At 50.2% G+C, this 27,738-nt stretch overlaps 1 protein-coding gene across 4 annotated transcripts in view; it reads left to right on the top strand.

The window, feature by feature from the left end:
• dhx16 (DEAH (Asp-Glu-Ala-His) box polypeptide 16) overlaps positions 1–27,738 on the top strand; it is a 49,864-nt gene that overhangs the window by 14,891 nt on the left and 7,235 nt on the right. For all 4 annotated transcript variants that reach the window (XM_063048145.1, XM_063048146.1, XM_063048144.1 and 1 more), the window contains exons 7-17: positions 17–238; positions 2,628–2,816; positions 5,444–5,554; positions 9,072–9,187; positions 11,957–12,167; positions 12,480–12,578; positions 12,841–12,993; positions 15,425–15,565; positions 16,362–16,524; positions 19,500–19,618; positions 26,320–26,387. In XM_063048145.1, the coding sequence (XP_062904215.1) occupies positions 17–238; positions 2,628–2,816; positions 5,444–5,554; positions 9,072–9,187; positions 11,957–12,167; positions 12,480–12,578; positions 12,841–12,993; positions 15,425–15,565; positions 16,362–16,524; positions 19,500–19,618; positions 26,320–26,387 (1,592 nt within the window). The remainder of the gene's footprint in view (positions 1–16; positions 239–2,627; positions 2,817–5,443; positions 5,555–9,071; positions 9,188–11,956; positions 12,168–12,479; positions 12,579–12,840; positions 12,994–15,424; positions 15,566–16,361; positions 16,525–19,499; positions 19,619–26,319; positions 26,388–27,738) is intronic.

Below are 27,738 nucleotides of genomic sequence, written 5' to 3'. Positions count from 1 at the left end.
TGCCGTGTTTCCAAAGAAAGTGCCGGATCGCTACGAGGAGCCCGAGGCGGAGGGGAAGCACGCCCCCCGGGACGAGCAGAAGCGGTGGGAGGAGGCGCACATGGACGCTGCCCTTCTGAAGTTCGGTGCCAGGGATGCCCGCGAGCGCAACAAGCAGAAGGAGTATGAGTTCGTGATGGAGGAGGACGAGATGATCGAGTTTGTCAGCTCCATGCCCATGCAGGGCACGGTCTCCAAGGTAGGCCCCACACTCTGACCTCCTCTCTCTGCTGCCCAGATACTGAGTCGGGTTCATTATCACTGACAGATACCGTGAAACCTCTTGTTTTGTGGCAGCAGTACAGTGCAATGCGTAAAAAATTGTTACACGTTACAATAAGAAATATTTAAAAATTGTGCAAGAACAGTGAGGTAGTGTTTATGAAGTGTTCCGAAATCTGATGGTGGAGGTTAAGAAACTGTTCCTAAAACATTCAGTGTGTGTCTTCAGGCTCCTGTACCTCCTCCCCGATGGTAGTAATGAGAGGAGGCCATATGCCAGATTGTGATGGATGCCGTCTTCATCAGGCACTGCCTCGTGAAGATGTTCCTGTTGGTGGAGAGGGTTGTGCCTGTGATGGAGATGTCTGAGACTGCAACCCTCTGCAGCCTCCTTCCTTCCTGTGGAATCTCAAGCCACATTCCACACGGTAGGCCACTCAGCCCCCTTGAGCCTTTGTGCCCTCTTTTGCTATGCTGGCTGCCCCTTCTGTGCCAGTTCACCAACTCCCTCAATTCCTCAGTCTCTCCAATATTTATATATCTCCACCTTAAATATATCTACTGATCAGTCTCCAGCTCCCTCAGGGGCAGAGAATTCCAGGAATCTTTACTACCCAGTGAGAGAAGAAATTTCTGTGCACCTCAGGTTTACATGACCAGCCCCTTAAATTGCGTCCGTGTGACTCCCACTGGCGTAAACGTCTCAGCATTTGGGTTAACCGCTCTATTCGTTGTCTCGCTGTTTCGGCATTCCCATCCTGTCCTCTCCCTTTGTGGAAATCTCGGAGGATGGTATTGGGTTTTACTCTGGAGATGTTTAATTGTGGAACAACCCTAATCTTGGGTATGCGGAATTACAGGGGCGTACTCTTCTAGTAGCAGGGCTAAGTTGGTTTACTATTGTCACGGGTACCGAGGTACAGTGCAGAATTTATTTTGCATGCCATCCATACAGATCTTTTCATCACAGGGTAGTACAGGGAAACAATAACAGTGACGGTGTAGGCAGATAATAAGATGCAAGGGAGGTGGAGAGATCAGGATTTCACCTTTAGCTCATAAGAGGTCCTTTCGCAAGCCTGGTTACAGCGTGTAGACAGAGTGCATAGACAGGAGGCTGGCTTGTGTGACGTACCAAGCCGTGATGCATCCGGGCAGAATGTTTTTATAGTGCATCGATAAGAAAGGGAACGTGCCGAATTTCTGTAGCTTCCTAAGGGAATAGGGCTACTGGGGAATTTGCTTTACATGATGTATTGATAATGTTTGTGCCTAGAAACCTAAAGCTCTCAGCCATCTCCACCTCACAGCATTGGTGTAGACAGGAGCATGTGCACCGCCCCAACATCCTGAAGTCACTGAGCAGCTCTTCCGTTTGCTGACATGGAGGGGAAGGTTGTTGCCATGACAACATGTCACTAGGCTCCCTAACTCCTCCCGATACTCCAACTGATCGTTATTTGAGATTGGGCCCACTACGGTGATGTCATCTGTAAACCCGTAGATCAGGGATTCCCAGCCTTTTACTGCCATGGACCCTTCCCATTAACTGAAGGATCTGTGGACCCCTGCTGTGGGTGGAGCTGCTGCCTTCGCTGGCATTGGGGAATCTGTAAAATGGTGCCTGAGTTCTGCCTGTCCCCTGTCCAGTACAGGGCAGCGGAAAATGAGGAATGCCACTAGCCCACCTGTGAGGATTGGTCAGTGGAGAATGAGGAATGCCACTAGCCCACCTGTGAGGATTGGTCAGTGAAGAATGAGGAATGCCACTATCCCAACTGTGAGGATCAGGCAGTGGAGAATGAAGAATACCACTGCCCCGTCTGTGAGGATTGGTCAGTGGAGAATGAAGAATAACACTGCCCCGTCTGTGAGGATTGGTCAGTGGAGAATGAAGAATAACACTGCCCAGTCTGTGAGGATTGGTAATTGGCTATTATTGTCATGTGTATCATGGTACAGTGAAAAGCTTGTGTTTGCATGTCATCCAGACAAATCATTCCATACATAAATCATTGTGAAGATAAATAAGCTAGAAGGGCAACAACGAGGTAGATGGAGGATCAAGAGTTCATCTTTAGCTTCTCAGAGGTCTGATTACAGCGCGGCAGAAGGTGTCCTTCAGCCTGGTGATTGGTATTTTCTGCTTGACGGTGGGGGGCGGGAAGAGTGACTGGAAGGAGAGGGGTTCATTATGTTGGCTGCTTTCTTGGGGCAGTGGAAAGTGTAGACAGAGTCCACGGATTGAAAGTATTCTCAGATGTTGGGAGCCCGGCACGAGCAGTGAAGTCCATTTGTTATCAGATCTGTGTGTGCCTCACTGGCTTTTCTTCTGCTACTTCCCCACCCCCTCACCACTCCCCCAGGACGAGGCAAATGAGATGTCGGAGGCGCAGAGGCAAAAGGCTTCGCTGCAGGAGGTGAGGAGGAGCCTACCTGTCTTCCCCTACCGAGAGGACCTGCTGGCAGCTGTGGCCGAGCACCAGGTCCTCATCATTGAAGGCGAGACGGGCTCCGGCAAGACGACCCAGATCCCTCAGTACCTGTACGAGGAGGTGAGTGCCCATCTGCATTAGGGGGCGCTTGGTGCTGTGAGGTTACTTGGACCCTAATGTTGTGTTTGTGGTTTTGCCGTCATCTGGAAGAGCTTCACTGCCGAGTGGTTGCTGGTGCAGAATAAGTTTGGCCAATTAAATACAGCGCACGATGAAAACACCAGACAATGACTCAGCCAAGCAACTGTACTTCTTTGTTAACCGTGACTGATTCAAGCAACTCAAAGATTCAACAACACACATAAAAGTTGCTGGTGAACGCAGCAGGCCAGGCAGCATCTCTAGGAAGAGGTACAGTCAACGTTTCAGGCCGAGACCCTTCGTCAGGACTCAACACAGTTCAAACAATCTCTGCACTCTATAGTTTCACAGCACTTTTAGTTATTAGTACAGATCTTTAGTTTACTTTCACAACTTCCAAAACTCATAACTTGTGCTCAGATGTTACCCAGACTTGACAAACCTAGCCAGGGTTGCATCCTGGTGACACAAGATTCTGCAGACGCTGGAAGTCTTGGGCAACATGCATAAAGTGCTGGAGGAACTCAGCATTTACAGATTGGAATAAGCAGTCGACTCATGCCCCTCAGACTGGAACACTTATTTACCTCCATGGATGCTGGCTGACCTGCTGAGTTCCCCCAGCATTTTGTGTGTGCTACATCTTGGCAAGTTCTCCTCTGTGTCTCTGACTCACCAATGTCTTCTCCAGTGGTTGTTCTTTGCAGTCACTGCTGCTGGTCAACATGTAAGGCAGCATTTATACATTTCTTCACATACCCCCGAAACATTGGTTAGACCTTCACTGCCTACACTTTATACATTTCTTCACATACCCCCGAAACATTGGTTAGACCTTCACTGCCTACACTTTATACATTTCTTCACATACCCCCGAAACATTGGTTAGACCTTCACTGCCTACACTTTATACATTTCTTCACATACCCCCTAAACATTGGTTAGACCTTCACTGCCTACACTTTATACATTTCTTCACATACCCCCGAAACATTGGTTAGACCTTCACTGCCTACACTTTATACATTTCTTCACATACCCCCTAAACATTGGTTAGACCTTCACTGCCTACACTTTATACATTTCTTCACATACCCCCTAAACATTGGTTAGACCTTCACTGCCTACACTTTATACATTTCTTCACATACCCCCGAAACATTGGTTAGACCTTCACTGCCTACACTTTATACATTTCTTCACATACCCCTGAAACATTGGTTAGACCTTCACTGCCTACACTTTATACATTTCTTCACATACCCCCGAAACATTGGTTAGACCTTCACTGCCTACACTTTATACATTTCTTCACATACCCCCGAAACATTGGTTAGACCTTCACTGCCTACACTTTGTACATTTCTTCACATTCCCCCGAAACATTGGTTAGACCTTCACTGCCTTCACTTTATACATTTCTTCACATACCCCCTAAACATTGGTTAGACCTTCACTGCCTACACTTTATACATTTCTTCACATACCCCCGAAACATTGGTTAGATCTTCACTGCCTTCACACAGCCGTTATTTTTCTGATCCTTAGGGTTCTTCCGGGGGTCAGGAATGCCAAGGAGTTTCAAATCTTAACGCTGTTTATTTTAAAGTTTAAACAAAGATGTAGACATTTGAAACTAAGTGAAGAACTTAGAACCAAAACAAAGATTCAGTAGATTCAATGAAAAGAAAAGGTGGTGCCTCTAAAAAAAAAAATCCATCACCTTTATAATCCAGATAACAGAAATTCCTTAGATAAGAATAAACCAATCAATGGTTGCACAGTTACATCACGTGGGTAATGTGCTACTGCTTAGCCAATGAAAAATTAGAAAAGTGATAAACTCTAAATGTAACTTCTCTACTGCTTTCTGCCGGTAAGCAGGGACGAACCACCACATAATGTGAAAAATACACGAGTACAAATTATGATTAAACTACAACTTTGGTCTTATGTTAATTCATCCAGTATCTTATAAAAGGGCTGGCTGGTGGCACAGTGACATCAGCGAGTTCAAACCCAGTTGGGCTGCTCCCGGGCAGGCTTTCCATCCATGCTGGGTTGAGTGTCGAGCTCACAACTCAGCCTCGTTTAACAAAAAAGACTGCGCTGTGAGAAGGACGTGGGGGACCACTCCCAGAATCTTTCCTCCAAGACAACCACTTGAAAAGTGGTCGTTGAGGCTCTGGCAGAGTGTGGCACACAAAAAAATCTTACAAAAAGTATTTTTTAAGAACTGGATGCCATTACACAGCCTTAATTTCAATCATTGTCCATATGAGCGTGTGTTTCATTTTATTCAGATTTTATTGTTAAAAAGGATTATTTTAATTGCAGGTCAAAATAATCTTGCAATTATTTTAGCCATTTGGTTGCTAAATTATCCGTGTTGTTGAGATTCCTAATCCATTAAATAGTATTTTTCCGCAGGATGTCAGGTCCTCAATACTCGGTCTGCTTGTCCTGTTTTTCAGATAACTGATGGTGGGAGGTTACAGGCCCGTGGGTCAGTGGAGTGGAGCAGCTGGATGTGGGTTTCTCTGCTGCCTTAGGTCGGTCTGCACCTCGGTTCCCCCCGGCCCTGAACTCTCGCACTCTCTCCACAGGGCTACACGTCCGGCGGGAAGAAGATTGGCTGCACCCAGCCCCGGCGCGTGGCGGCCATGAGCGTCGCTGCCAGGGTGGCGCACGAAATTGGGGCCAAGCTGGGGAATGAGGTGAGCTGTCCCGTGGCGTCGCCAGGGAAATGGAGAGAGGCTGAGAGGCTGCAGAGTCCAGGATATTGGCAGGCAGACAGAACGCTCGGCTGGGGAGGGTGCAGAGCCGAGGGGTGACGAGCTGACGGGACGGAGAGGAGGGGGCAGCAGAGGAAATGCCTGCGGACAGAAATGAGGGGAGGGAACAAGGACAAAACGGGTGGGAAGTGGGTGTAGTGGTGGGAAAGGCTGCGGGAGAATGGCAAGGGGTTTGTAGCGATGGGCAGCAGGCGGGAGTTGCGACTGGCACTGAGTGCCAATAGCAACGGGTGTCGTTCAGGAACAGTGACGGGTGGTCAAACAATCTGCTGGAGGAACTGAACAGGTTGAGCAGCATCTGTAACGTGCTGATGCAGGACTTTGAACCGAAACAGCGACGATAGATACGTAAAATGATGAGGCATTTTTCCAAGGTGGAAATGGCTAACATGAGGGGGCATAATTTTAAGGTGATTGGAGGAAGGTATAGGGGGAAATATCAGAGGTAGTTTTTTTTGTACACAGTGTGGTGGGAACATGGGACACACTGCCAGGAGTGGTGCTACAGGCAGATACATTAGGGACGTTCAATAAAGTTTCAGATAGGCAAATGGATGAAGGAAAATGAAGGGATCTGCTGAAGGGAAGGGTGAGAGGAGGTTAAAGGGTTAGCACAGCATTGTGGGCTGAAGGGCCTGTGCTGTTTTGTACCGTCTATATTCTATGTCGCCCCTCCCCCATCTTCCACAGATTTGATCATCTGGCTGAGTTCGCCCAGCAGATTGTCTGTTGCTCCAGATTCCAGTAACTACCTGTGTCTCTGTAACTGGGATTAAGGGGTGGTGATCTGGACTGTATTGTCTGGTAGATGGGGGCAGGAGGTGGCTCTGAATGAAGCTTGTAAGGGGAAGCAAGTGTGGTCAGAGTGTGAGGCTCCACCAGACACAGCCACACAGGAATGGCCGCACATTTACCGAGGGTGATTGTTTAATACTGAGGCCGGCAGTGTTCCCGTAGCCACAGGCAGAGTCGTGGAGTGAGACAGCACTGGAACAGGCCCTTCAACCCAAATGGTCCACGGCAAACAAGATTCCCATCTAAACCACTCTCATTTTCCTGTATATAGCCAAATACTCTAAACTTATCGTATCCATGGACCTGTCCAAGTGTCTTTTTGAATATTAATGTACCTGCCTCAACCTCTTCCTCTCGCAGCTCATTTCATGTATGGCCCATCTCTGTGTACAAACATTGCCCTTCAGGTTCCTATTAAATCTCTCCACTCTCACTCTAAATCTGTGCCTTCTAGTTCTTGATCCCCCAACGCTGTGAAAAAGACTGTGTGCCTCTGTACTGTCTCTGTCCCTCATGAGTTTATGCACCTTGATAAGATCATCTTTACCACTCCAGTGAAAATGCCCCTTTCTGCTCAATCTCTCTCCTAACTCACTCCCTTGACTCTTGATAGCATCCTCACCAATCTCTTTCCAGCTGAAGGACATCTTGCTATTGCAGGGTGACCAAAAATGACGCAATATTCTAAATGTGACCTCAGCGTTGTAAACATCAGCGCATCCTCACCTAGATGCCACTGGCAATACATGGCGACTTTTTGTGGAGAGCTCAAAACCTTTCCAGCGTCCTGTACCAACCTCGAGCACCCAGACAAAGCTCTGGTGTCACGAAGCCTCTCCACCTAAAGTGGGCAGATGAGTCTAGAATAAAGATAACCGTTGTCGACTGAATAGACTGAACGAGATCGAGCAGCCACCTTCTCTTCCTGCTGGTTCTCACTTGAAATAGCAACAAAGTGGCAGAGCGATACAGACAAGGAAAGGTGTGAGTGGGAAAGTGACAGAGAGAGAGAGAGGGAAAAGTATGAATGGGGAAGTGACAGAGGGAGAGGGAAAGGTATGAATGGGGAAGTGACAGAGGAAGAGGGAAAGGTGTGAGTGGGGAAGTGACAGAGGGAGAGGGGAAGGTATGAATGGGGAAGTAACAGAGGGAGAGGGGAAGCTGTGAATGGAGAAGTGACAGAGAGGGAAAGGTGTGAGTGGGGAAGTAACAAAGAGAGGGAAAGGTGTGAGTGGGGAAGTAACAGAGAGGGGGGAAGGTGTGAATGGAGAAGTGACAGAGGGAGAGGGGAAGGTGTGAGTGGGGAAGTAACAGAGGGAGAGGGGAAGGTGTGAATGGGGAAGTGACAGAGGAAGAGGGAAAGGTGTGAGTGGGGAAGTAACACAGGGAGAGGGGAAGGTGTGAATGGAGAAGTGACAGGAAGAGGGAAAGGTGTGAATGGAGAAGTGACAGAGGGAGAGGGGAAGGTGTGAATGGAGAAGTGACAGAGGAAGAGAGAAAGGTGTGAGTGGAGAAGTGACAGAGGGAGGGGGAAGGTGTGAATGGAGAAGTGACAGAGGGAGAGGGGAAGGTGTGAATGGAGAAGTGACAGAGGGAGAGGGGAAGGTGTGAATGGGGAAGTAACAGAGGGAGAGGGGAAGGTGTGAATGGAGAAGTGACAGAGGGAGAGGGGAAGGTGTGAATGGAGAAGTGACAGAGGGAGAGGGGGAGGTGTGAGTGGGGAAGTAACAGAGGGAGAGGGGAAGGTGTGAATGGGGGAAGTGACAGAGGAAGAGGGAAAGGTGTGAGTGGGGAAGTAACAGAGAGAGGGAAAGGTATGAGTGGGGAAGTAACAGAGAGAGGGAAAGGTGTGAGTGGGGAAGTAACAGAGAGGGGGGAAGGTGTGAATGGAGAAGTGACAGAGGAAGAGGGAAAGGTGTGAGTGGAGAAGTGACAGAGGGAGAGGGGAAGGTGTGAATGGGGAAGTAACAGAGGGAGAGGGGAAGGTGTGAATGGAGAAGTGACAGAGGGAGAGGGGAAGGTGTGAATGGAGAAGTGACAGAGGGAGAGGGGAAGGTGTGAGTGGGGAAGTGACAGAGGAAGAGGGAAAGGTGTGAGTGGGGAAGTAACAGAGAGAGGGAAAGGTGTGAATGGGGAAGTAACAGAGAGAGGGAAAGGTGTGAATGGGGAAGTGACAGAGGGAGAGGGAAAGGTGTGAGTGGGGAAGTAACAGAGAGAGGGAAAGGTGTGAATGAAGAAGTAACAGGGAGAGGGGAAGGTGTGAATGAAGAAGTGACAGAGGAAGAGGGGAAGGTGTGAATGGGGAAGTAACAGAGAGAGGGAAAGGTGTGAGTGGGGAAGTAACACAGGGAGAGGGAAAGGTGTGAATGGAGAAGTAACAGAGAGAGGGAAGGTGTGAATGGAGAAGTGACAGAGGGAGAGGGGAAGGTGTGAATGGAGAAGTGACAGGGAGAGGGGAAGGTGTGAATGAAGAAGTGACAGAGGGAGAGGGAAAGGTGTGAGTGGGGAAGTAACAGAGGGAGAGGGGAAGGTGTGAATGGGGAAGTGACAGAGGGAACTGTTGTCAATGTGCCTGGCGTTGCTGTGTTGGGGCTTACTGCTGAGCCCGCTGAATGAGAGTGTGTATTGCTGTGTAACCCCGCAGGTGGGATACAGCATTCGCTTTGAGGACTGCACGTCGGAGCGCACAGTGCTGAAGTACATGACTGATGGGATGCTGCTGCGGGAGTTCCTGACGGAGCCAGACCTGGCAGGGTACAGGTACGGGAACAGTTGGCTGTGACCCCGGTGTGTCCCTCACTGTTAGACACACCCCTGCATCCCTGTAGATGGTGCAATTCGTAACGTGTGTGTCCTTCTCTCCTCACTACGTGTAGTACCGTGTCCCCCTCTGTAGCAGGTGTACACTGTGCCATGTAGTGTGTCAGATACAGAGCAGAAATCGGCCCTTCGGTCCTGAGCACCCATTTACACTCACAAACAAGAAAATCTGCAGCTGCTGGAAATCCACACAAAATGCTGGAGGAGCTCAGCAGGCTGAAACCCTTTTGCAAGACTGGAGAGAAAAAGCTGAGGAATAGGTTTGAAAGGTGAGGGGAGGGGAGAGGGAAATGCCAGGCGATAGGTGAAACCTGGCGGGGAGGGATGGAACAAAGAGCTAGGAAGTTGATTGGTGAAAGAGACAAAAGGCCATGCAAGAAAGAAAGAAAAAAGGAGGGGGGAGCACCAGAGGGAGTCGTTGGGCGGGCAAGGAGATGAGAGAGGGACAAGGGGATGGGAAATGGTGAAGGGGTGGAGAGCCATTACCAGAAGTTTGAGAAATTGATGTTCATGCCATCAGGTTGGAGGCTACCCAAACAGAATACAAAGTTTTGTTCCTCCAACTTAAGTGTGGCCTTATCCTGACAGTGGAGGAGGGCACGGACTGACATATTGGAATGGGAATGGGGTGTGGAATGAAAATGTGTGGCCACTGGGAGATCCTACTTGTTCTGGCAGACGGAGTGTAGATGCTCGGCAAAGCGGTCTCCCGATATACAAGAGGTCACACCAGGAGCACTGAACACAGTAGATGACCCCAGTAGGCTCACAGGTGAAGTGTCGCCTCACCTGTAGGACTGTTTGGGGCCCTGAATGAGAGTGAGGGAGGAGGTGTGGGGACGGTGAAGTGCTTGTTCCGCTTGCAAGGATAAGTACCAGGAGGGAGATCAGTGCAGAGGGACATATAGACGTGGGGCTCGTGTAGGAAGTGATTCCAGTGGAAAGCAGAAAGCGAGGGGGAGGAAAAGATGTGTTTGGTGGTGGGATCCAGTTGGAGGTGGCGGAAGTTTCGGAGGATTTTGTGCTGGACGCGGAGGCTGGTGGGGTGGTAGGTGAGGACAAGAGGAACCCTGTCCCTGGTGGCGTGGCAGGAGGATGGGGTGAGAGCAGACGTGCGTGAAATGGAAGAGAACTCATCCCAGTTTATCCACCCCTCCTGTCTCCTGATTTCTGTCCCTCACATACATGCCAGGGACAACTTAGAATGGCCAGTTAGCACGTCTGTGACGTGGGAGGAGACCGGAGCAGCCCGGTGGGAACCCTACACAGCCCAGGGAGAAGGTGCAAACTGCACAGACACAAACACACGCGTCCGCGTGCAACTGGACAGACGCACACGGACAGCGTGCCAGAGATCGGGATCGAACCGAGGTCTCGAGTGGTGCACTGGCGGGTCTGTCAGCTGCACCAGGTTCACATGTTGCTGAATTTCCTGTGCACTCTCACGCATTGCTGTCTCACCGACAGTGGTTTCCCTATCACCCGGCCGCATGTGTGCATGCAAGTGCTGCTGGATACTGTGAGAGTTTGACCCTGACCGCTGGCACTGTCAGCGTGTGGAGTTTGTACCTTCTTCCTACACTGAGGTTTTCCTTTCCCCAGGTGCTGCAGTTTCCTCCCGATCATTAGACTGAGTGGCTGCTGTGAAATGCTCCTGTCGCAGGAGTTAATAGGCATCTGAGACAGATTAGACTGGTACAGAGAAATTCCTTGTTTGCATGAAGCTCACAGCATGGTGATAATAAAAAATATAGTCATCAGAAGAAATGTATTTTAAAAACGTGCAAAAAGAATGCAGAACAGTGAGATAGTGTTCGTGGACCATGTCCTGGGTGGTGAGAGTCTGTAACGACGGATGCTTGTGAAGGTGTCCTCGATGTTTCGGAGGCTAGTGCCCATGATGGAGCTGGCTGAGTTTACAACGCTCTGCAGCTTTCTCCGAATCTGAGCATCGGAACTTCCATACCAGGCGGGAGAGGCAGCCAGTCACAGTGCTCGCCATGGTGTATCTGTGCAAACTAGCTCAAGTCCTTGGTGACAAACTGAATCTCCTCAGTGAAGTTTAGCTGCTGCCGAGCGGCCTTTGTGATTGCATCAGTGAGCTGGGCTGACGATAGAGCCTCTCAGTTACTTGGTGCCTGTCGTGCTGCTGGCGTCTAGTGCAGCAGGCTGTTTCCGTAACAACTTCTTTGACCATTCAGGGTTGTTGGCCCTGAGCTGAACCCCTGAACCGGTGGGCCACTCGTAGTCTGACCTCTACCCTTTGACCTGTTTGGCATGGGTGACCCTACCAAGAGCCAAGGCATAAGCCCTGACTCCAGCCAACATAGCTCTCCGGGTCGTTTATGCACACAAGCCTCCAAACCCTATGACAAGGTTAGAACATAGAAATCTACAGCACAGTTACAGGCCCTTCGGCCCACAATGGTGTGTCGACCATGTAACCTACTCTAGAAACTGCCTAGAATTTCCCTACCATATAGCCCTCTATTTTCTAAGCTCCATGTACCTGCCTGAGAGTCCCTTAAAAGACCCTATTTTATCCACCTCCACCACCATCTCTGGCAGTGCATTCCACGCACCCACCACTCTCTGTGTGAAAAACTTAGCTCTGACATCCCCCTTGTACCTACCTCCAAGCAGCTTAAAACCATGCACCCTCGTGGCCCTCTGAGATGTTGATTTAACGCTTCCTTTGTGCCCTTCCAGTGTGGTGATCATCGACGAGGCCCACGAGCGCACGCTTCACACCGACATCCTCTTTGGCCTCATCAAGGACATCGCCCGCTTTCGCCCGGACCTCAAAGTGTTGATTGCCAGCGCCACGCTCGACACGGAGAAGTTCTCCACCTTCTTCGACGACGCCCCCATCTTCCGGATCCCCGGGCGCCGGTTCCCCGTTGACATTTACTACACCAAGGTGCTGGGGCAGGGAGAGAGGGCGTGTGAGGGAGGCTGAGGAAGGGAGGGGCGGGATTTGTGAATCATATCTGACCAGAAGGCTCTCGTGTGTGCAGCTACCAAGAGAGGAAACAAACTGCAGGCTTTATATCCCTATCGTTCAAAGTAAATTTATTATCAAAGTGCATATATGTCACTATGTACTCCCCTGAGATTCATATTGTTGAAGGCATTCACAGTAGGTACAAAGAAACGCAATAGAATCAATAAAAAAAACTACACACAAAGACAGACGAACAACTGATTGATCCCCTCCTTACTTTCCGCACAGGCCCCAGAAGCGGACTACTTGGAAGCCTGCGTGGTTTCTGTCCTCCAGATCCACGTCACCCAGGCTCCGGGAGACATCCTGGTGTTCCTCACTGGGCAGGTAGGTGGGTCCTCTGGACATAAGTCTGGGCAGGAGGGGGGTCCTCAGCATCTTTCCTCTCCCTCCCCCAGCTCCCCTCACCCTTCCCCCAACCCCCGCCTTTGCATTCTCCCCTTGCCCTCCATTCCTGAAGGTGCTGCTCGAGCCGCTGAGTTCCCTCAGCAGGTTGTTTGTGTTCTGTCCGCGTTTCGGTCGGTCCGAGGGCGTGGTGAACTTCGCTGGGTTGGTTGCTGACGGGGCTCCTGCTTCCCCACCCGCCCAGGAGGAGATCGAGACCACCTGCGAGATGCTGCAGGAGCGCTGCCGCCGGCTGGGCTCCAAGATCGCCGAGCTGCTGGTGCTGCCCATTTACGCCAACCTGCCCTCCGACATGCAGGCGAAGATCTTCGAGCCCACCCCACCCGGAGCCAGGAAGGTGAGTGGCCTGTTCACTCGGCGTTTGAAAAGCTGCACTTGCTTTCCGGGGTGAAGCCTCCCTGCGCCCGAACGTGGAGCGGCGTAACCGTGCGTGGGCATGAGACCGGAGTGTCTGGCTCTGGAACTGCCTCAGAAACTCAGCAAGTCAGGCAGCATCCGTGGACGGAAACAGACAGTCGGTGTCTCCAAGTTAAGACCGGGTGTTCTCTCCTCACTGTTTCTCCCTCTGTAGAGGCTGGCTGACCTGCTGAGATTTCCCAGTATTTTTAGGTTTTTGTTTCGCTTTTCCAGCACTTTGATCCTGATAATCGCTCTTGAGGTACCTCAGTAAGTATTTTCTCAGGTGTGGCTATGTCAATAATCCATATCATGGGATAGGAGCAGTCAGTCAGTGTTGCTGCTAATCCGTATTGTAAATCACATTCGTGTCTGCCCACTTGGCTGCTCAGCCCCTTTTTCCACAGTCTCACTTGTTTCATCGTTGTCCCCTCTCCCTGATCGTGTGGTTTTATTTTCACTGAGACGGTAACAGGCCCTTCCGGCCAAGCAGACGAGCAGACCCAATTACACCCATCTGACCAGTTAACCTGCTGACCCGTGCGGTCAGGTGGAGCACGTGCGAACTCCTCGCGGACAGCGATGGGTATTGAACCCAGCTAACTGTGAAGCTGCCATGCAGCTCCGTTTATAGTTGACAGAACAGGATCAAGTGGTCACTCCTGTTCCTATAGACTTTAAACATTCGTTAACTGGTTTCTCATTGATCCCCTCTCACTCCGAAGGCAGTGATGGGTCCTATGTAAACGTCTTTTTTACTTGATTACCACCTTCTCGTGTCACCCACCTCGTCCACTTTAATGCCTCTGTTCCTGAACTCCCCCCTTTACTTAATATCTTCCTTGTGCACGGTGGTCCCCTCCCTCCCAGTGCAGGGTCTCAACTCAGAACGCTGATAATTCCTCCCCAATCTCCCACCCCCCTCAGACGCTGTTTGACCCGCGGCATCCCTCCAGCAGGTTGTGTGTTGCACCAGATTCCAACCTCTGCAGTGCTTTGTGTCTCCCTCTTTGTTCTGTGTGTGTGTGGAGAGGGGTTTGACCCCCCACTTTCTGACCCAGAGAGAGAGAGTCTATGCTGAGTGAGTGGAGTGGGGTTTGACCCCCCACTTTCTGACCCAGAGAGAGAGAGAGAGTTCTGAGTGAGTGGAGTGGGGTTCGAACCCCCACTTTCTGACCCAGAGAGAGAGAGTTTTGTGTGAGTGGAGTGGGGTTCGAACCGTGCCCTCCACCAAAATTCTGACTCAGCTGTACTGAGCCTCGAACACATTGGGACCGATCGGAGGGGGTTGGGTTTGCAATTGGACCTTATGCTTCCTATAAAATGAATGATGGTAGAGCAGGTGAATGAAGAGGTGCAGCAGTGGACTTGTCCTGTGACACCAGGGTAAGATAGCTTTATTTGTCGCATGTGTGTCAAACCATACAGCGAAATGCGTAGTTTGAGGATTGTACAGGTGTCACGCTTCCAGCGTGAACGTAGCACGTCCACAACTCACTAACCCTGAACGTACATCTTTGGAAAATGGGAAACCCACAAGGTCATCGGCAGACTGCGCTGGGAGTCAAACCCCTAGCTTACAGGAAGAGCAGTAATACGTACGCTAACCTCTGGGCTGCTGTGTTACCCCGAACACAACCGTGCCCCCCTACGTCAGCCCAACTGTCCTGCACTGAGGCTAGCCAATCCAAGTGTCGAAGCGCAGTCCCGTTTGCCGATCAGAATCCACTGGTTTGTCCTGCATGTGCTGGGAACTACTGACCCTCCCTCCCTTTCCACATGCACTAGTCAAGAGTGTTCGCCTCGCAGGGGGAGGATGGGACACAACGGCGTCCCCTCTGTTGCCCAAGGTAGAGAAACAGGACCTTCTACCCATTAAGTCCACGCCAACCATCAGCCACCTATTTGCAGTAAAAATACTTCTCTCTTGTTCCGAGCCACACATACAAAATACTGAAGGAACTCAGCAGGTCAGGCAGCACCTATGGAGGAGAGTAAATGGTTGACATTTGGGGCTGAGATCCTTCATCAGGACTTTCCCATTCTATTATCCCCACATTCCCATTCTATTCTCCCCACATTCCCATCCGCTCACCTCTACACAGCAGTCCAGCACGTCTTTGGGATGTTGGAGGAAACTGGAGCACCTGGGGGGTGGGGAGGATATCGATCCCAGATTGTCACAGGGAGAATGTGCAAACTCCACAGTGCCGGAGGTTGGGATCGAACCCGTGTCCCTGACACCGGGAGGCAGCAGCTCCACTTATAAAAGCTGTCATCCACTAGTGTTCCACTTTCAGCCGCCGCTGTGTGACTGAGAGCGACTTGTCCCTCCGTCGACCAGCACACTTTTATTTACGCTCTCCCCTCAGGTCGTCGTGGCCACCAATATCGCGGAGACCTCCCTGACGATTGACGGGATCATCTATGTGATAGACCCGGGCTTCTGCAAGCAGAAGAGCTACAATGCAAGGACGGGGATGGAGTCCCTGATCGTCACTCCCTGCTCCAGAGTAAGTGCTGGGATTGCCTGGGCACTGGCGGTGAAAGAGACTGGGAGGAAGCACATCACAAACCTGAGTATACACTTAGCAGAAGGGACCCTGCTAACCATCAAGTTCTCATTTTAAACTAATGCCATTTTATCACCTCAGACCCATTGACCCCCCCCCCCGGGGTTTTACCACCCACCCACACTGGACGCAATTGACAGCAACCTGTTAACCCACCGAGCCGCACATATCAGAGGAAACCAGGGCACTTGGGGGAAACCCAAGCAGTCATAGGGAGAAGGAGCAAACTCTGCACACACAAACACACACAGGTGGGCACACATGCACATAGAGATCGGCACGCAGGTGTTAATCCCAGTGCAGAAGAATCTGACCAGCTTTTCTCCTTGTGTCTGTGGGGAGACCTGATAGAGGTGAATAAGACTATGAGAAACAAAGACAGGACAGACAGCCAGTGCCTTTTCCCAGGTCAAAAGTTTGTTCCTGTTTCATTAGTCATGAGGTGAAGGGTTTGTTCCTGTTTCACTAGTTGTGGGGTGCAGGATTTGTTCCGGTTTCATTCGTCGTGGGTGAAAGGTTGTTTACTCTTTCTCTGGTCGTGGGGTGCAGGATTTGTTCTGGTTTCATTCGTCGTGGGTGAAAGGTTGTTTACTGTTTCTCTGGTCGTGGGGTGCAGGATTTGTTCCGGTTTCATTCGTCGTGGGTGAAAGGTTGTTTACTCTTTCTCTGGTCGTGGGCTGAAGGATTTGTTGCTGTGCTGTACCGTTACATGTTCTACGCTTTGTTTTGCCTCCAGGCTTCAGCCAATCAGAGAGCAGGCAGGGCGGGCCGCGTGGCCGCCGGCAAGTGCTTCCGACTGTACACTGCCTGGGCCTTCAAGCACGAGATGGAGGAGACATCCGTCCCTGAGATACAGCGGACCAACCTGGGCAACGTGGTCTTGCTGCTGAAGAGTCTGGGTAAGGGGAGAGCTCGCCTTTATGGCAGGAGCGACACTGCCATTTTGAGGTGAGAGGTTCTCTTCCGTGTTTACCGATCTGGATCCGGGGATGGCCTTGGATAGTGGAGCACAGAATCTGGCCCTTTGGCCCAACTCATCAGTGCTGACCAAAGTGGGCAATCCCACTCAGCACCCCTGCTAATTTTCCTTGCACCCTGTCCGTTTGCCTACACATTTGGCCCACATCCCTCCAAACTCCTCCCTTCCCTGTACTTTTCCAGATTTTATTTTAAATATTGTTAATATATCTGCCTCAACCACTTCCTCTGGCAGCTAGTTCCATATATATACTCACCACACTCTGGTTGTCCCCATCCGCCATGAGACAGTGTCCCCTCCCGCAGTGGGGGATCGTCCCCACCCGCCGTGAGACAGTCTCCCCACCCGCCGTAAGGGATTGTCTCCACCGGCCGCGAGACAGTGTCTCCACCCACCGTGAGGGATTGTCTCCACCCGCCGTGGGGGATCGTTCCCACCCGCCGTGAGACAGTGTCTCCACCCGCCGTGGGGGATTGTCCCCACCCACTGTGCCACTCTGCCGCCTTTCCTTTGGTATCCAACTTCACCTTTGGCTGGGGAGTCCCTTCACGGGCTTATCATCGAAACGCACCTGGCAATATCCCGGTCACGGGCAGCGTTTGAGCAATGGTAACACAGAGAATTTCAGAGCTTTGAGCGCAGATGTAATTCTCAGTCAATTGCATACTTTAATTAATTAAGGTGAGGTTAGAAGGAAGTGTCCGTCCAGAATGTTACCTACAGAATTGCAAAAGCCACAGTGATAATGGTCGAATTTTTACGCAGTGATCTTGTGGTGAGAGTGTGGAGAAGATTTACCAGAATCCTGCCTGGACTGGGTAGCATGCCTTATGAGGGAAAGTGGAACAATCTAGAGCTTTTCTCTTTGGAGTGAAGGAAGATGAGCGATAACTTGGTCGAAGTGTGTAAGATGATGAAATGCATTGATAGAGAGTTCAGCCAGCACCTTTTCCTCAGCGTAACAATGGCTAATACAGGGGGGGCGTAATTTTAAGGTGATTGGAGAAACGTATAGGATGGATGTCAGAGGTTATTTTGTAACACAGTGAGAGATGAGTGCGTGGAATGTGCTGCCAGTGGTTCTGGTGAAGGCAGATACATTAGGGTCATTTAAGAGAGTGTTAGATAGGCACATGGATATTAATAATAATAGTCAAAGTAGCTCAAAACACTTTACAATGTGATAAAGTGCAAATAGGAAAATAAATAACAAAAATGAAAATAAAAGACAAAAGGATGTCATTTTAAAGCAAGCTTAGATAAACAGGCTTTCAGCTGTTGTTTAAAAGTGACAACTGAGTCTGCATCCCTTACAGTTTTAGATATTGAATTCCACAGTTTAGGAGCGTAGTTCAGAAAAGCTGACCTCCCAGTTATCTTCTGAGGGTAATTGTCTAAATTTAAGGGACCGGTGGAAAAAGAACTGAGAGCTCGAGCAGGTTTATAAAACAAAAGTGATTCTGTGATGTACTCTAGTCCTAGACCATTTGAAGCTTTAAAAACAAATAAAAGAACTTTAATATCAATTCTGAAAGATACAGGAAGCCAATGTGGAGGAGCTAGTAAGCTAGTATGGGAGTGGTATGTTTCCTCGTCCTGGTTTTAGTTAAAAGTCCAGCAGCAGCGTTCTGAATGAATTTGATTTGTCAATAGATTCCTTTGAAAGAAAAATGGTGGGCTATGTAGGAGGGAGAGGTTAGTCTGATCCTAAACTTGGGTAAAAGGCTGGCACAACATCATGGGCTGTAGGTTGTATGTTGACTGAGGAATAGGTAGTGACGCAGGACTGTAGCGAGAACATTCCTGCTCTCTGTGAAAATGATGCAGGGAGTATTTGTTTTTCTACCCAACCTGTTGCAGGGGCAGATGCCATCTTGTACCGGACCAACAGCCTCTCGATGGAGCAGTTGTGAAAACTGCTCTGCCGAGAGACTGTTGGTGAGATACAGAACTGCCTGTCCAGGTTCTGCTCTCAAGTCTCTGGAGCAAATGTTGACCAACTACCTTCCAACTCAGTTTCGGGGTGCCACTGACTAACTAACCCCCCCCCATCCCCCCACTAAAGGCTTGGAGACGGCGGACGGTCAACATCCTGACTAGTTTTAATAGCTGCACGGGTACACCAACCATTGCTCCAAGTGGGAACGTTTTACACAGCCTGAAAACAGTGTGGCACTTATGCATACTATGAATATTTAGAAGGAAAACTGAAAAATCACAAGCTCTTGATTTTATTTATTAATTGAAAGGTGTAATGAAATACAGTTCAAAAAGTAAAATCTTTCATGTTTCGTAAACTCTTTCTGGCTGCGTCCAATTCCAGGTGCGCGGCAACGAAGGCTATGTGCATGGGAGCGTTTCAGTTACTGCGCAACCACGCACCCGTGCAAATTAGAGGGAACAGTGCGGGGGGGGGTGCCGGTGGCGAGGGAGAATACCTGGCCCTGTAATGTGGAAAAGCTGCAGCCACTCATTGCCTGCCAGTGTTCCCGAGTGTCTCGACCACAACAGAGGCAGCACGCGTGTCTAAATACTCGTGGATACATGGGGGCACAGCAAGTAGCATCACCTATTACAATGCCACTGATGCTTGTATGTACTCTCTGTGTCCACGTGAGTTTCCTCCAGATACTCTGTTTTTGTCCCACAAGGTGTACGGGTTCGGGTGAGTAGGTTGTGGGTGTGCTATGTTGGTGCTGAGCACATGGAAACCCTTGCAGGCTGCCCCCAGCACATCATCATCATTGATGCAAATGACACATTTCGATGTATATGTGACAAACAAAGCTCACCTTTAACCTCTGTCTGACCTTGCCTGGCTGGAATTGCATTTGGGCCAGAGGGACGCTTTCTGGCCAGCACTGGCTTTAACTCTCTCCACTCTCTCCCCCTAAGGAATCAACGACCTGATCCACTTTGACTTCATGGACCCACCCCCTCACGAGACGCTGGTGCTCGCTCTGGAGCAGCTCTATGCGCTGGGAGCGCTCAATCACCTCGGAGAGCTCACCAAGGTAAGGTGCGCTCGGGGGGTGAGGGAGTATGCCCAGCTGAATCACAGCATTACATGATGCTCTTCCTAAACTGAACCTCCCTCTTCCCTGCAAACTCCCCCCACCACCATCTGCCCTCTCCAGATTTTGTTCTCTTATCCACATGTAGGCATGCATCTTACAGTCAGGGCCTGCCCTCCCTGCCTCTCTGCAACTGCTCTGTGCTTTGCCAGGCCACTTTGGAGAGAAGTTAACACTCAAACGTGTGGATGCGGCAACAAACAGCCTGCTGGAGGAACTCAGCAGGTCAAGCAGCATCTGTGAGGAGAGAGGAATTGTCAACGTTTCGAGTCGGAACATTGCGTCATGACACTGCAGGGTTCCGTTCCTCCCACGGAGGCTGCTCGGCCCACAGGGTTCCCCCTGCAGGTGGTCGTCGTTGCTCCAGATTCCGGTGTCTCCCAGTTCAAAGATGGGTTAGACTATCATAGAGTGACCAGCTTGGAATCAGGCCCTTTGGCCCAACTGGCCCACGCCGACCAAGAGGTCCATCTAGCTTAGTCCCATTTGCTCACAATGAGCGGTCACCGAGTCTGGTGTAGAAGAGGCCACGTGGGAAGCTCCGCTTTACTTTGTATCTGACCCGTGCTGTCCCTGCCCTGGCATTGTGTGGTATGACAGCAGAGAGGGGGAGGCTTTACTTTGTAACCGACCCATGGAAGCACAAGGGCCACATTAAGATGGTACAGGTGTCACACGGTGACATTCTGCGGTCTATACAGAAACCTTCTACATATACCTCTTCTAAACTCCTATCACTGTAATCTGCAGCCTGTATTTTCCCTATAAGTAACGTTCTTTTAAACCGGCTTAACAACCAGTGATTTTACAATATCCTGAAGGACTCAGCAACCTCAGCAGGTACGGTTTAAACGGACTAAGGTACATCACCATGGCTGGAGGGGAGGCTCCAAGCTAGACTGGAACATCAGGGTATGAAACTCCATCTACCCCGCATCTTGTTAGCAAGTGTACAGTCACTGGAGAACAAGATTGCGGACCAAAGGGCAAGATTGCTGTGTCAGAGGGAAATGAGGGATTGCTGCATTCTGTATTTCACGGAGACGTGGCTGGCTCAGACATGCTGGATATGTCAGTAAGACCTGAGAGTTTCTCAGTTCACTGGATGGAGTGGACTGCTGATTCAAAGAGGGCAAAAGGTGGTGTCTGTGTTTTGTGATAACTCTTCCTAGTGCTTGAAGTGATAGTCGTGTCACACTTTCATTCCCCTAATCTGGAACATCTATTGATTAAGTGCCAGCCATTCTACTTACTGAGAGTTCTCCTCAGTGATACCGACCGTGGTTTACATATCGCCAGAGGCAGAAGTTAAGCAAGCACTGAGGTATTGAGTACAGTGATAAGCAACAAGGAACAGCCTACCCTGACGCCTTTCCAATCATTCTCGGGGTCTTCACTCAGGCTGGCTTAAAGAAATTTCTGCCTAATTATCATCAGCATATCACCAAGGGTCCCAACACACTCGACCACTGCTATACTACCATAAGCAATGCCAACTGTTTGATCCCCGGACTGTAATTCGGGAAATCTGGCTGCCCTCCCCTTCCTACCTGCATACAGGCAGAGGCTAAAGAACAGGGCAGCAGAGGTAGGAACAATGAAGAGGTGATTGCAGGAGCCAGAAGAGTGGTTATAGGATTGCTTCAAGTCGGTGGACTGGAACATGTTCCCAGATTCACCACATGATCTGAACAAATCGCCGCAATTGTCATGGACTTTATAAAGTCAGACATGGATGATTGTGTCCCCAAAAAATCATTTAGACTTCCACAACCAGTAGCCCTGGATGAACCATGGGATCTGGAATCTGCTGTGGGCCAGATCAGTGGTGTTCAGGTCTGTTAACCAAGTGAAGTACATGTACATTAGTTTCTCCGACATCCGATATTTGCCCACCCCCCCCACCATTCCCCATTCCTATTCCCCCCGAGGCTCCTCAGGATAGTTCACTCATTCCACACAGACGTGAAGGGTGTCGTTCAGTTCGACGGCTCTTCTTCAGAGGCCTTCCACATCTGCAGCGGTGTGAAGCAGGGCTGTGTGCTTGCCCTCACCCTGTTTGGCATCTTCTTCGCAGTTATGCTGAAGATGGAACATCAGCTGATGGTGTCTACCTCCACACCAGATCGGACGGGAGGCTGTTCAGTCTGTCCCGGCTGAGGGTGAAAACCAAGGTTCGTGAAGTACTCATCAGGGACATGTTGTTTGCAGACGATGCGGCACTGGCAACACACTCTGAAGAGCAACTGCAACGCCTCATGGACAGCTTCTCAAGAGCCTGCCAGGACTTCAGCTTGACCATCAGCCGGAAGAAAACCAACGTGTTGGCCAAGGCGTTGAGCACCCCCCTGCCATTACCATCAACAACTACGAGCTGGAGGCAGTTCACAAGTTACATACCTTGGCTCCACCATCACGCAGAGCCTCTCCCTAGACCCCGAGATCAATAGACGGATCGGACGAGCAGCCTCAACATTCGCCAGGCTGACAAAGAGAGTCTGGGAGAACAGAAAGCTGACGACACACACCAAAGTTGCAGTCTACAGGGCCTGTGTCCCCAGCACACTGCTTTACGGCAGCGAGACCTGGAGCCTCTACTACAGACAAGAGTGGCGTCTGAACGCCTTCCACCTTCGCAGCCTGAGACACATCCTGGACATCAAGTGGACTGACCGAGTCACCAACAATGAGGTCCCGGCCCACGCCCAGATACCCAGCCTCTTCACCCTGCTCCAACAACGCCGTCTCCACTGGCAGGGCCACGTACACCGCATGTCAGACGGGAGGATCCCGAAAGGCCTGCTGTACGGGGAACTGGCCTCTGGCAAGAGAGCACAAGGGCGGCCTCATCTTTGTTTCAAAGACGTTTGCAAGAGAGACATGAAGTCACTGGAAATGAATGTCGAGAGGTGGGAGGACATCGCAAGCGATCGCTCTCACTGGAGGCTGGAACTACGCGGAGGTCTAAAAAGAGGAGAAGAGAAGCTGAGGCTTGCTGCTGAAGAAAAGCGCACTCGTCAGAAAAACAGCACCAAGACAACACTGGAGGACAGCACCTTCAAGTGCAGTCGCTGCAGCCAAGACTGTCACTCCCGTGTGGGCCTCTACAGCCACAACAGACGCTGCTCTAACACAGACTGAAGCAAGACCTTCCAGGCGCAGATCCATGGTCTCGCGAGACTAACGGATGCCACCATATTTCCCTCTCTCATCTCTTCTCCTTACCTGCATATCACCTTTCTCTGTAGCTCCTCTCCCTTCCCTTTCTTCCATGGCCTTCTGTCCTCTTCTATCAGATTCCTCCTTCTCCAGCCCTTTATCTCTTTTACCAATCGACTACCCAGCTCTTTTCTTTACTTCTCTCCCTCCTCCTCTCCTGGTTTTACCTATCACCTTGTGAAGGGTCGCAGCCCAAAACATCGACTGTTTTTTCTTTACCATAGATGCTGCCTGACCTGCTGAGTTCCTCCAGCGTCTTGTGTGTGTTGCTTGGATTTCCAGCACCTGCAGATTTTTTCTTGTTTGTGAAAATACAAGAGATCCAGGTACGATCTTCGGAGAGCCGTCTTGCATGTGAAGTGGCAATTCCAGACAATCTGGAATCACAGACGGATGCTCGACAGCTGTGTCAGGGTTTGAATGCTGTCATGTTAAAGGTAAAACATAGCGACTGAGGTGACAAGGCTTCACTCCCAGATGAGCTCATTGCCTTTTATGTTCACTTTGGCTATCAAAACATAGAGACATCTTCACGAACTCCCAAAGCCCCCAACGACCCTGTTAGTTCAGTTCCTGAGAATGGTGAACTCACAGAAAGCATCTGGCTCAGACTGGGTACCTGGGTGAGCACTGAAGACCTATGCTGATCAACTGGCTGGAGTATTCACTGAGATCTTTAACCTCTCACTTCGGCAGCGTGAGGTGCCCACCTGCGTCAAGCAGGCTTTGATTATACAAGCGCCCAAGAAGAACATGGTGACCTTCCTCAATGTCTATTGTCCAGTATCACTTACATCCACGGTGACGAAGTGCTTTCAGAGGTTGGTGATGAAACATATCAACCCCTGCCTGAGGAGTGACTTGGATTCGTTCCAGTTTGCCTACTGTCACAAAAGAGGAACAGTAGGTGCCATTTCATTAGTTCTTCATTCAACCCTAGAACATCTAGACAGTGAAGGTGCAAACATCAGGATGCTCCTCATTGACTTCAGCGCTGCAGTCAATACTATCATCCCCTCAAAATAATCCGTAAGCTCCAAGACCTTTGCCTCAACACCTACTTGTGCAATTGATTTCCTTACTTGCAGACTTCAGTTATTTGGATTGGAAGGCTTCGGAGTCGGTGTGCAAAGGCGGCGTGCAGTGTAACGGCAGGTGATTGTCTTGGACATTTCTCTTGAGCTCACAAGACCCTGTTGGACATTGATAATATAAGTTGCCACAGTCCTGTTTTCCTTGTTTGGTGGTGAGACAGGCGGCGTGGGAGCTGCGTAACCTCGGATGTAGTGCAGACTAGACCTCAAGCTGTGGGCTTGCCTGGTGCTGCAGTCCAGATGAGGAAACGCCGGAGGCGGTGTGGCGTGGCGTCCGTGTTCAGTTGGGGGCTGGCCTTTCCCATCGGTGCTACTCTCCACTGTTTGATCAGTGGAACAATGGGCTGATTTGCTGTGAACTGTACCGTCAATTTGTTGCTCAGGGTCTTGGACTATACGTATTGTATATTTCTTTAGCGTGACTCTGCTGGGTTTTTTTGCCCGCTATTTTGTACGTGCTGTGTATGCTTTGCACCTTGGTCTCAGAGGAACGCTGTTTCGTTTGGCTGTATCCACGAATGGATGAACAATAATTAAACTCTATTTGATTTGAACAACATCTCCTCCGTGATCTCCATCAGCACTGGTGCACCACAGGGCTGTGTGCTTCGTCCCCTGCTCTACTCACTTTACACTTGTGTCTGTGAAGCTCCAGTGCCATATTTCAGTTTGCTGATGACACCGCTGTCGTTGGCTGAATTAAAGGTGGTGAGGAATCAGCACAGAGGAGGGAGATTGAAAATCTGGCTCAGTGGTGCCACAACAGCAGCCTCTCTCAATGTCGGCAAGACCGAAACGCTGTTACTGACTACAGGAGGAGGAAACTGAGATCCATGAGCCAGTCTTCATTGGAGGGTCAGCAACTTTAAATTCCTCGGTATTATCATTTCAGATTCCTGGGTCCAGCACATAAGTGTCATTCCAAAGAAAGTGCATTACTTTTTGGAAGCTTGCGAAGATTCAGCTTGTCATCTCTGTCTTTGACAAACTTCTCTCGATGTGTGGTGGAGAGTATTCTGGCTGGTTGCATCACAGCCTGGTGTGAAGACACCAATGCCCTTGAATGGAAAAGCCTGCAAAAGTCAGTGGATACGGCCCTGTCCATCATGGGTAAAGTGCTTCTCACCATCGAGCAATCTTCACGGAGAGCTGTTGGAGAGCAGCATCCATCATCAGGGATCCTCACCTTTCAGGCCATGACCTCTTCTCACTGCTGCCATCAGGTAGGCAATACATGAGCCTTAGGACCCACACCACCGGGTTCAGGAACAGTTATTACCCCTCAGCCATCAGGTAGGAGGTACACGAGCCTCAGGACCCACACCACCGGGTTCAGGGACAGTTATTACCCCTCAGCCATCAGGTAGGAGGTACACGAGCCTCAGGACTCACAGCACCGGGTTCAGGAACAGTTGTTACCCCTCAGCCATCAGGTAGGAGGTACAGGAGCCTCAGGACTCACACCACCGGGTTCAGGAACAGTTATTACCCTTCAACCATCAGGTAGGAGGTACATGAGCCTCAGGACTCACACCACCGGGTTCAGGAACAGTTATTACCCCTCAACCATCAGGTAGGAGGTACAGGAGCCTCAGGACCCACACCACCAGGTTCAGGAACAGTTATTACCCCTCAACCATCAGGTAGGAGGTACAGGAGCCTCAGGACCCACACCACCAGGATCAGGAACAGTTATTACCCCTCAGCCATCAGGTAGGAGGTACAGGAGCCTCAGGACCCACACCACCAGGTTCAGAAACAGTTATTACCCCTCAACCATCAGGTAGGAGGTACAGGAGCCTCAGGACCCACACCACCAGGTTCAGGAACAGTTATTACCCCTCAGCCATCAGGCTCTTGAACCAGAGGGGACATCCTCACTCACCCCAGCACTGAACTGTTCCCACCACCCACGGATTCACTTTCAAGGACTCCTCATCTCATGTTCTCGATATTTATCTATTTTTTTATATTTGCACAGTTTGTTTGTCCCTCTGCAATTTTTTATTGAGTTCATGGTGTTTCTTTGTATTTACTGTGAATGCTTACAAGAAAATGAATCTCAGGGTGGGTTATGGTGACATGTATGTAGTTTGATAATAAATTTCCTTGGAACAAATGCAACCCCTTCAATCAGTGCTACAGCAAGTGCTTAATCATTTGGCACTCAGCAGAACCCCCGTTCCTTGATTCAGAAGCTGGTGGGTTCAAACAATCCCTCCAATACCTCCCTGTACAAATGCGTCTCTCTCTTGCCATTACTCCCCCCCCCCACATCCCCAATCCCAGAGTGTGTCCCTACTCGCTAACGTTGTCCTGTTCTTCCAGCTGGGTCGGCGGATGGCGGAGCTCCCTGTGGACCCCATGCTGTCGAAGATGATCTTGGCTTCAGAGAAGTGAGTACCCCACACCAGTATGGGTTAAGGCAGATGAGCACGCGGTTTCTCGAAGTGTGCTTCCTTCTGCAGTCTTAGCACCAACTCAACAGCCAACCAGGCGCAGTAGGACAGACTGAAGGCTCATGGAGCTGAAATCTCTCTACAGAGCCCGAGTGCTTCTATTTCTAATCCTTTCACCCTAAACCTACGCTTCTAGTTCTCGTCTCAGCCAGCCTGGGGGTGGGGGGAGCCTGCATGCATTCACCCTGTCTATACCCCCCGCTCCAAGTTCATCTGTCACCCCTCCCAGAGCACACAATGCAGATGGGCTCTTCCGGCAGTGCTGTGGAAGTGAGTGCAGTCTTCAGAGCTTAGACTGTGGTCCCTGCTGACGCCTGGGTGAGCTGTCGGCACAGTGTGAGTGAACTTCTCAATGGAGCCGTGGCAGCAATTACCCTGCTTCAGGGCAGATCATTGCCTCTTACCGATCAAAGATCGACTTTATCCTTCCTCTACGTTTACATGTATTAGCAATTGCTGTGGGGTGGTCTCGCAACTTGCCACAAAATACAACAATCAACATTGATAAAGAATTATTTTAAAAATAAGCAGAGGTTAAAGTATGGATATGGAATAAAATGTGCATAAACACCTAAGTACCAGCGTGTATTGACAATGTAAACAGCTTTATGAGAAGTGGTTTAAAGGGTTTCCAGTGCAGTAACAATGTACAGAGCGAGGTGGGGGCGGGGGGAGGGAGGGAGGAGGCTAACTGGAATGGCTGCCTGCAAGAAGAAACTTCTGAGTTCGCGTGAAGTTTTGTTTTCTGGAAGGCAGCTTTAGGAAAAGGCAGTTCAGTGTGAGTAGCACCCACAGTGATTTTGCCTGCCTGCTTCTTTGGCCTGCAGCGATGGTGGACGGCAGCCAGTGACCTTTGCTGCTGACCTGAGAGTGCGCCGTAGTTTTCTGATACAGTGAGCGCACACTGCACAAACCAGACAGTAGTGGCTGATGTGAGGATGCCCTCTGCGATGGCGGTGTCGAATCGTACCAGTACGTTTGGGGGAAGATGGTGTCGAATCACACCAGTATGCTTTGGTGAAGATGGAAGCAGTACATCCTCTGTCGAGCTTTCTCATTAATGAAGGAAATATTGTTTTATTTTTATTTATTTCGAGAGACAGTGTGCAACAGGCTCTTCCGGCCCAAGGAGCCACACCACCCAGTAACCCACTGATTTCACCCGAGCATAGTCACAGGACAGTTTACAATAACCGTTTGTTTATCTGTGTATTTGTCTATTTGGAGGTTAGCTAATTAATTAACCTGCTAACCGGTTTGGGAGGGGACTGGAGCACCCGGAGGAAAC

This window comes from Mobula hypostoma, chromosome 5 (genome assembly GCF_963921235.1).
Source record: "Mobula hypostoma chromosome 5, sMobHyp1.1, whole genome shotgun sequence".
NCBI classification, from domain to species: Eukaryota; Metazoa; Chordata; class Chondrichthyes; order Myliobatiformes; family Myliobatidae; genus Mobula; species Mobula hypostoma.
The sequence above is the reverse complement of the archived record's forward strand: the minus strand, read 5'-3'. Positions and strand labels throughout refer to the sequence as shown.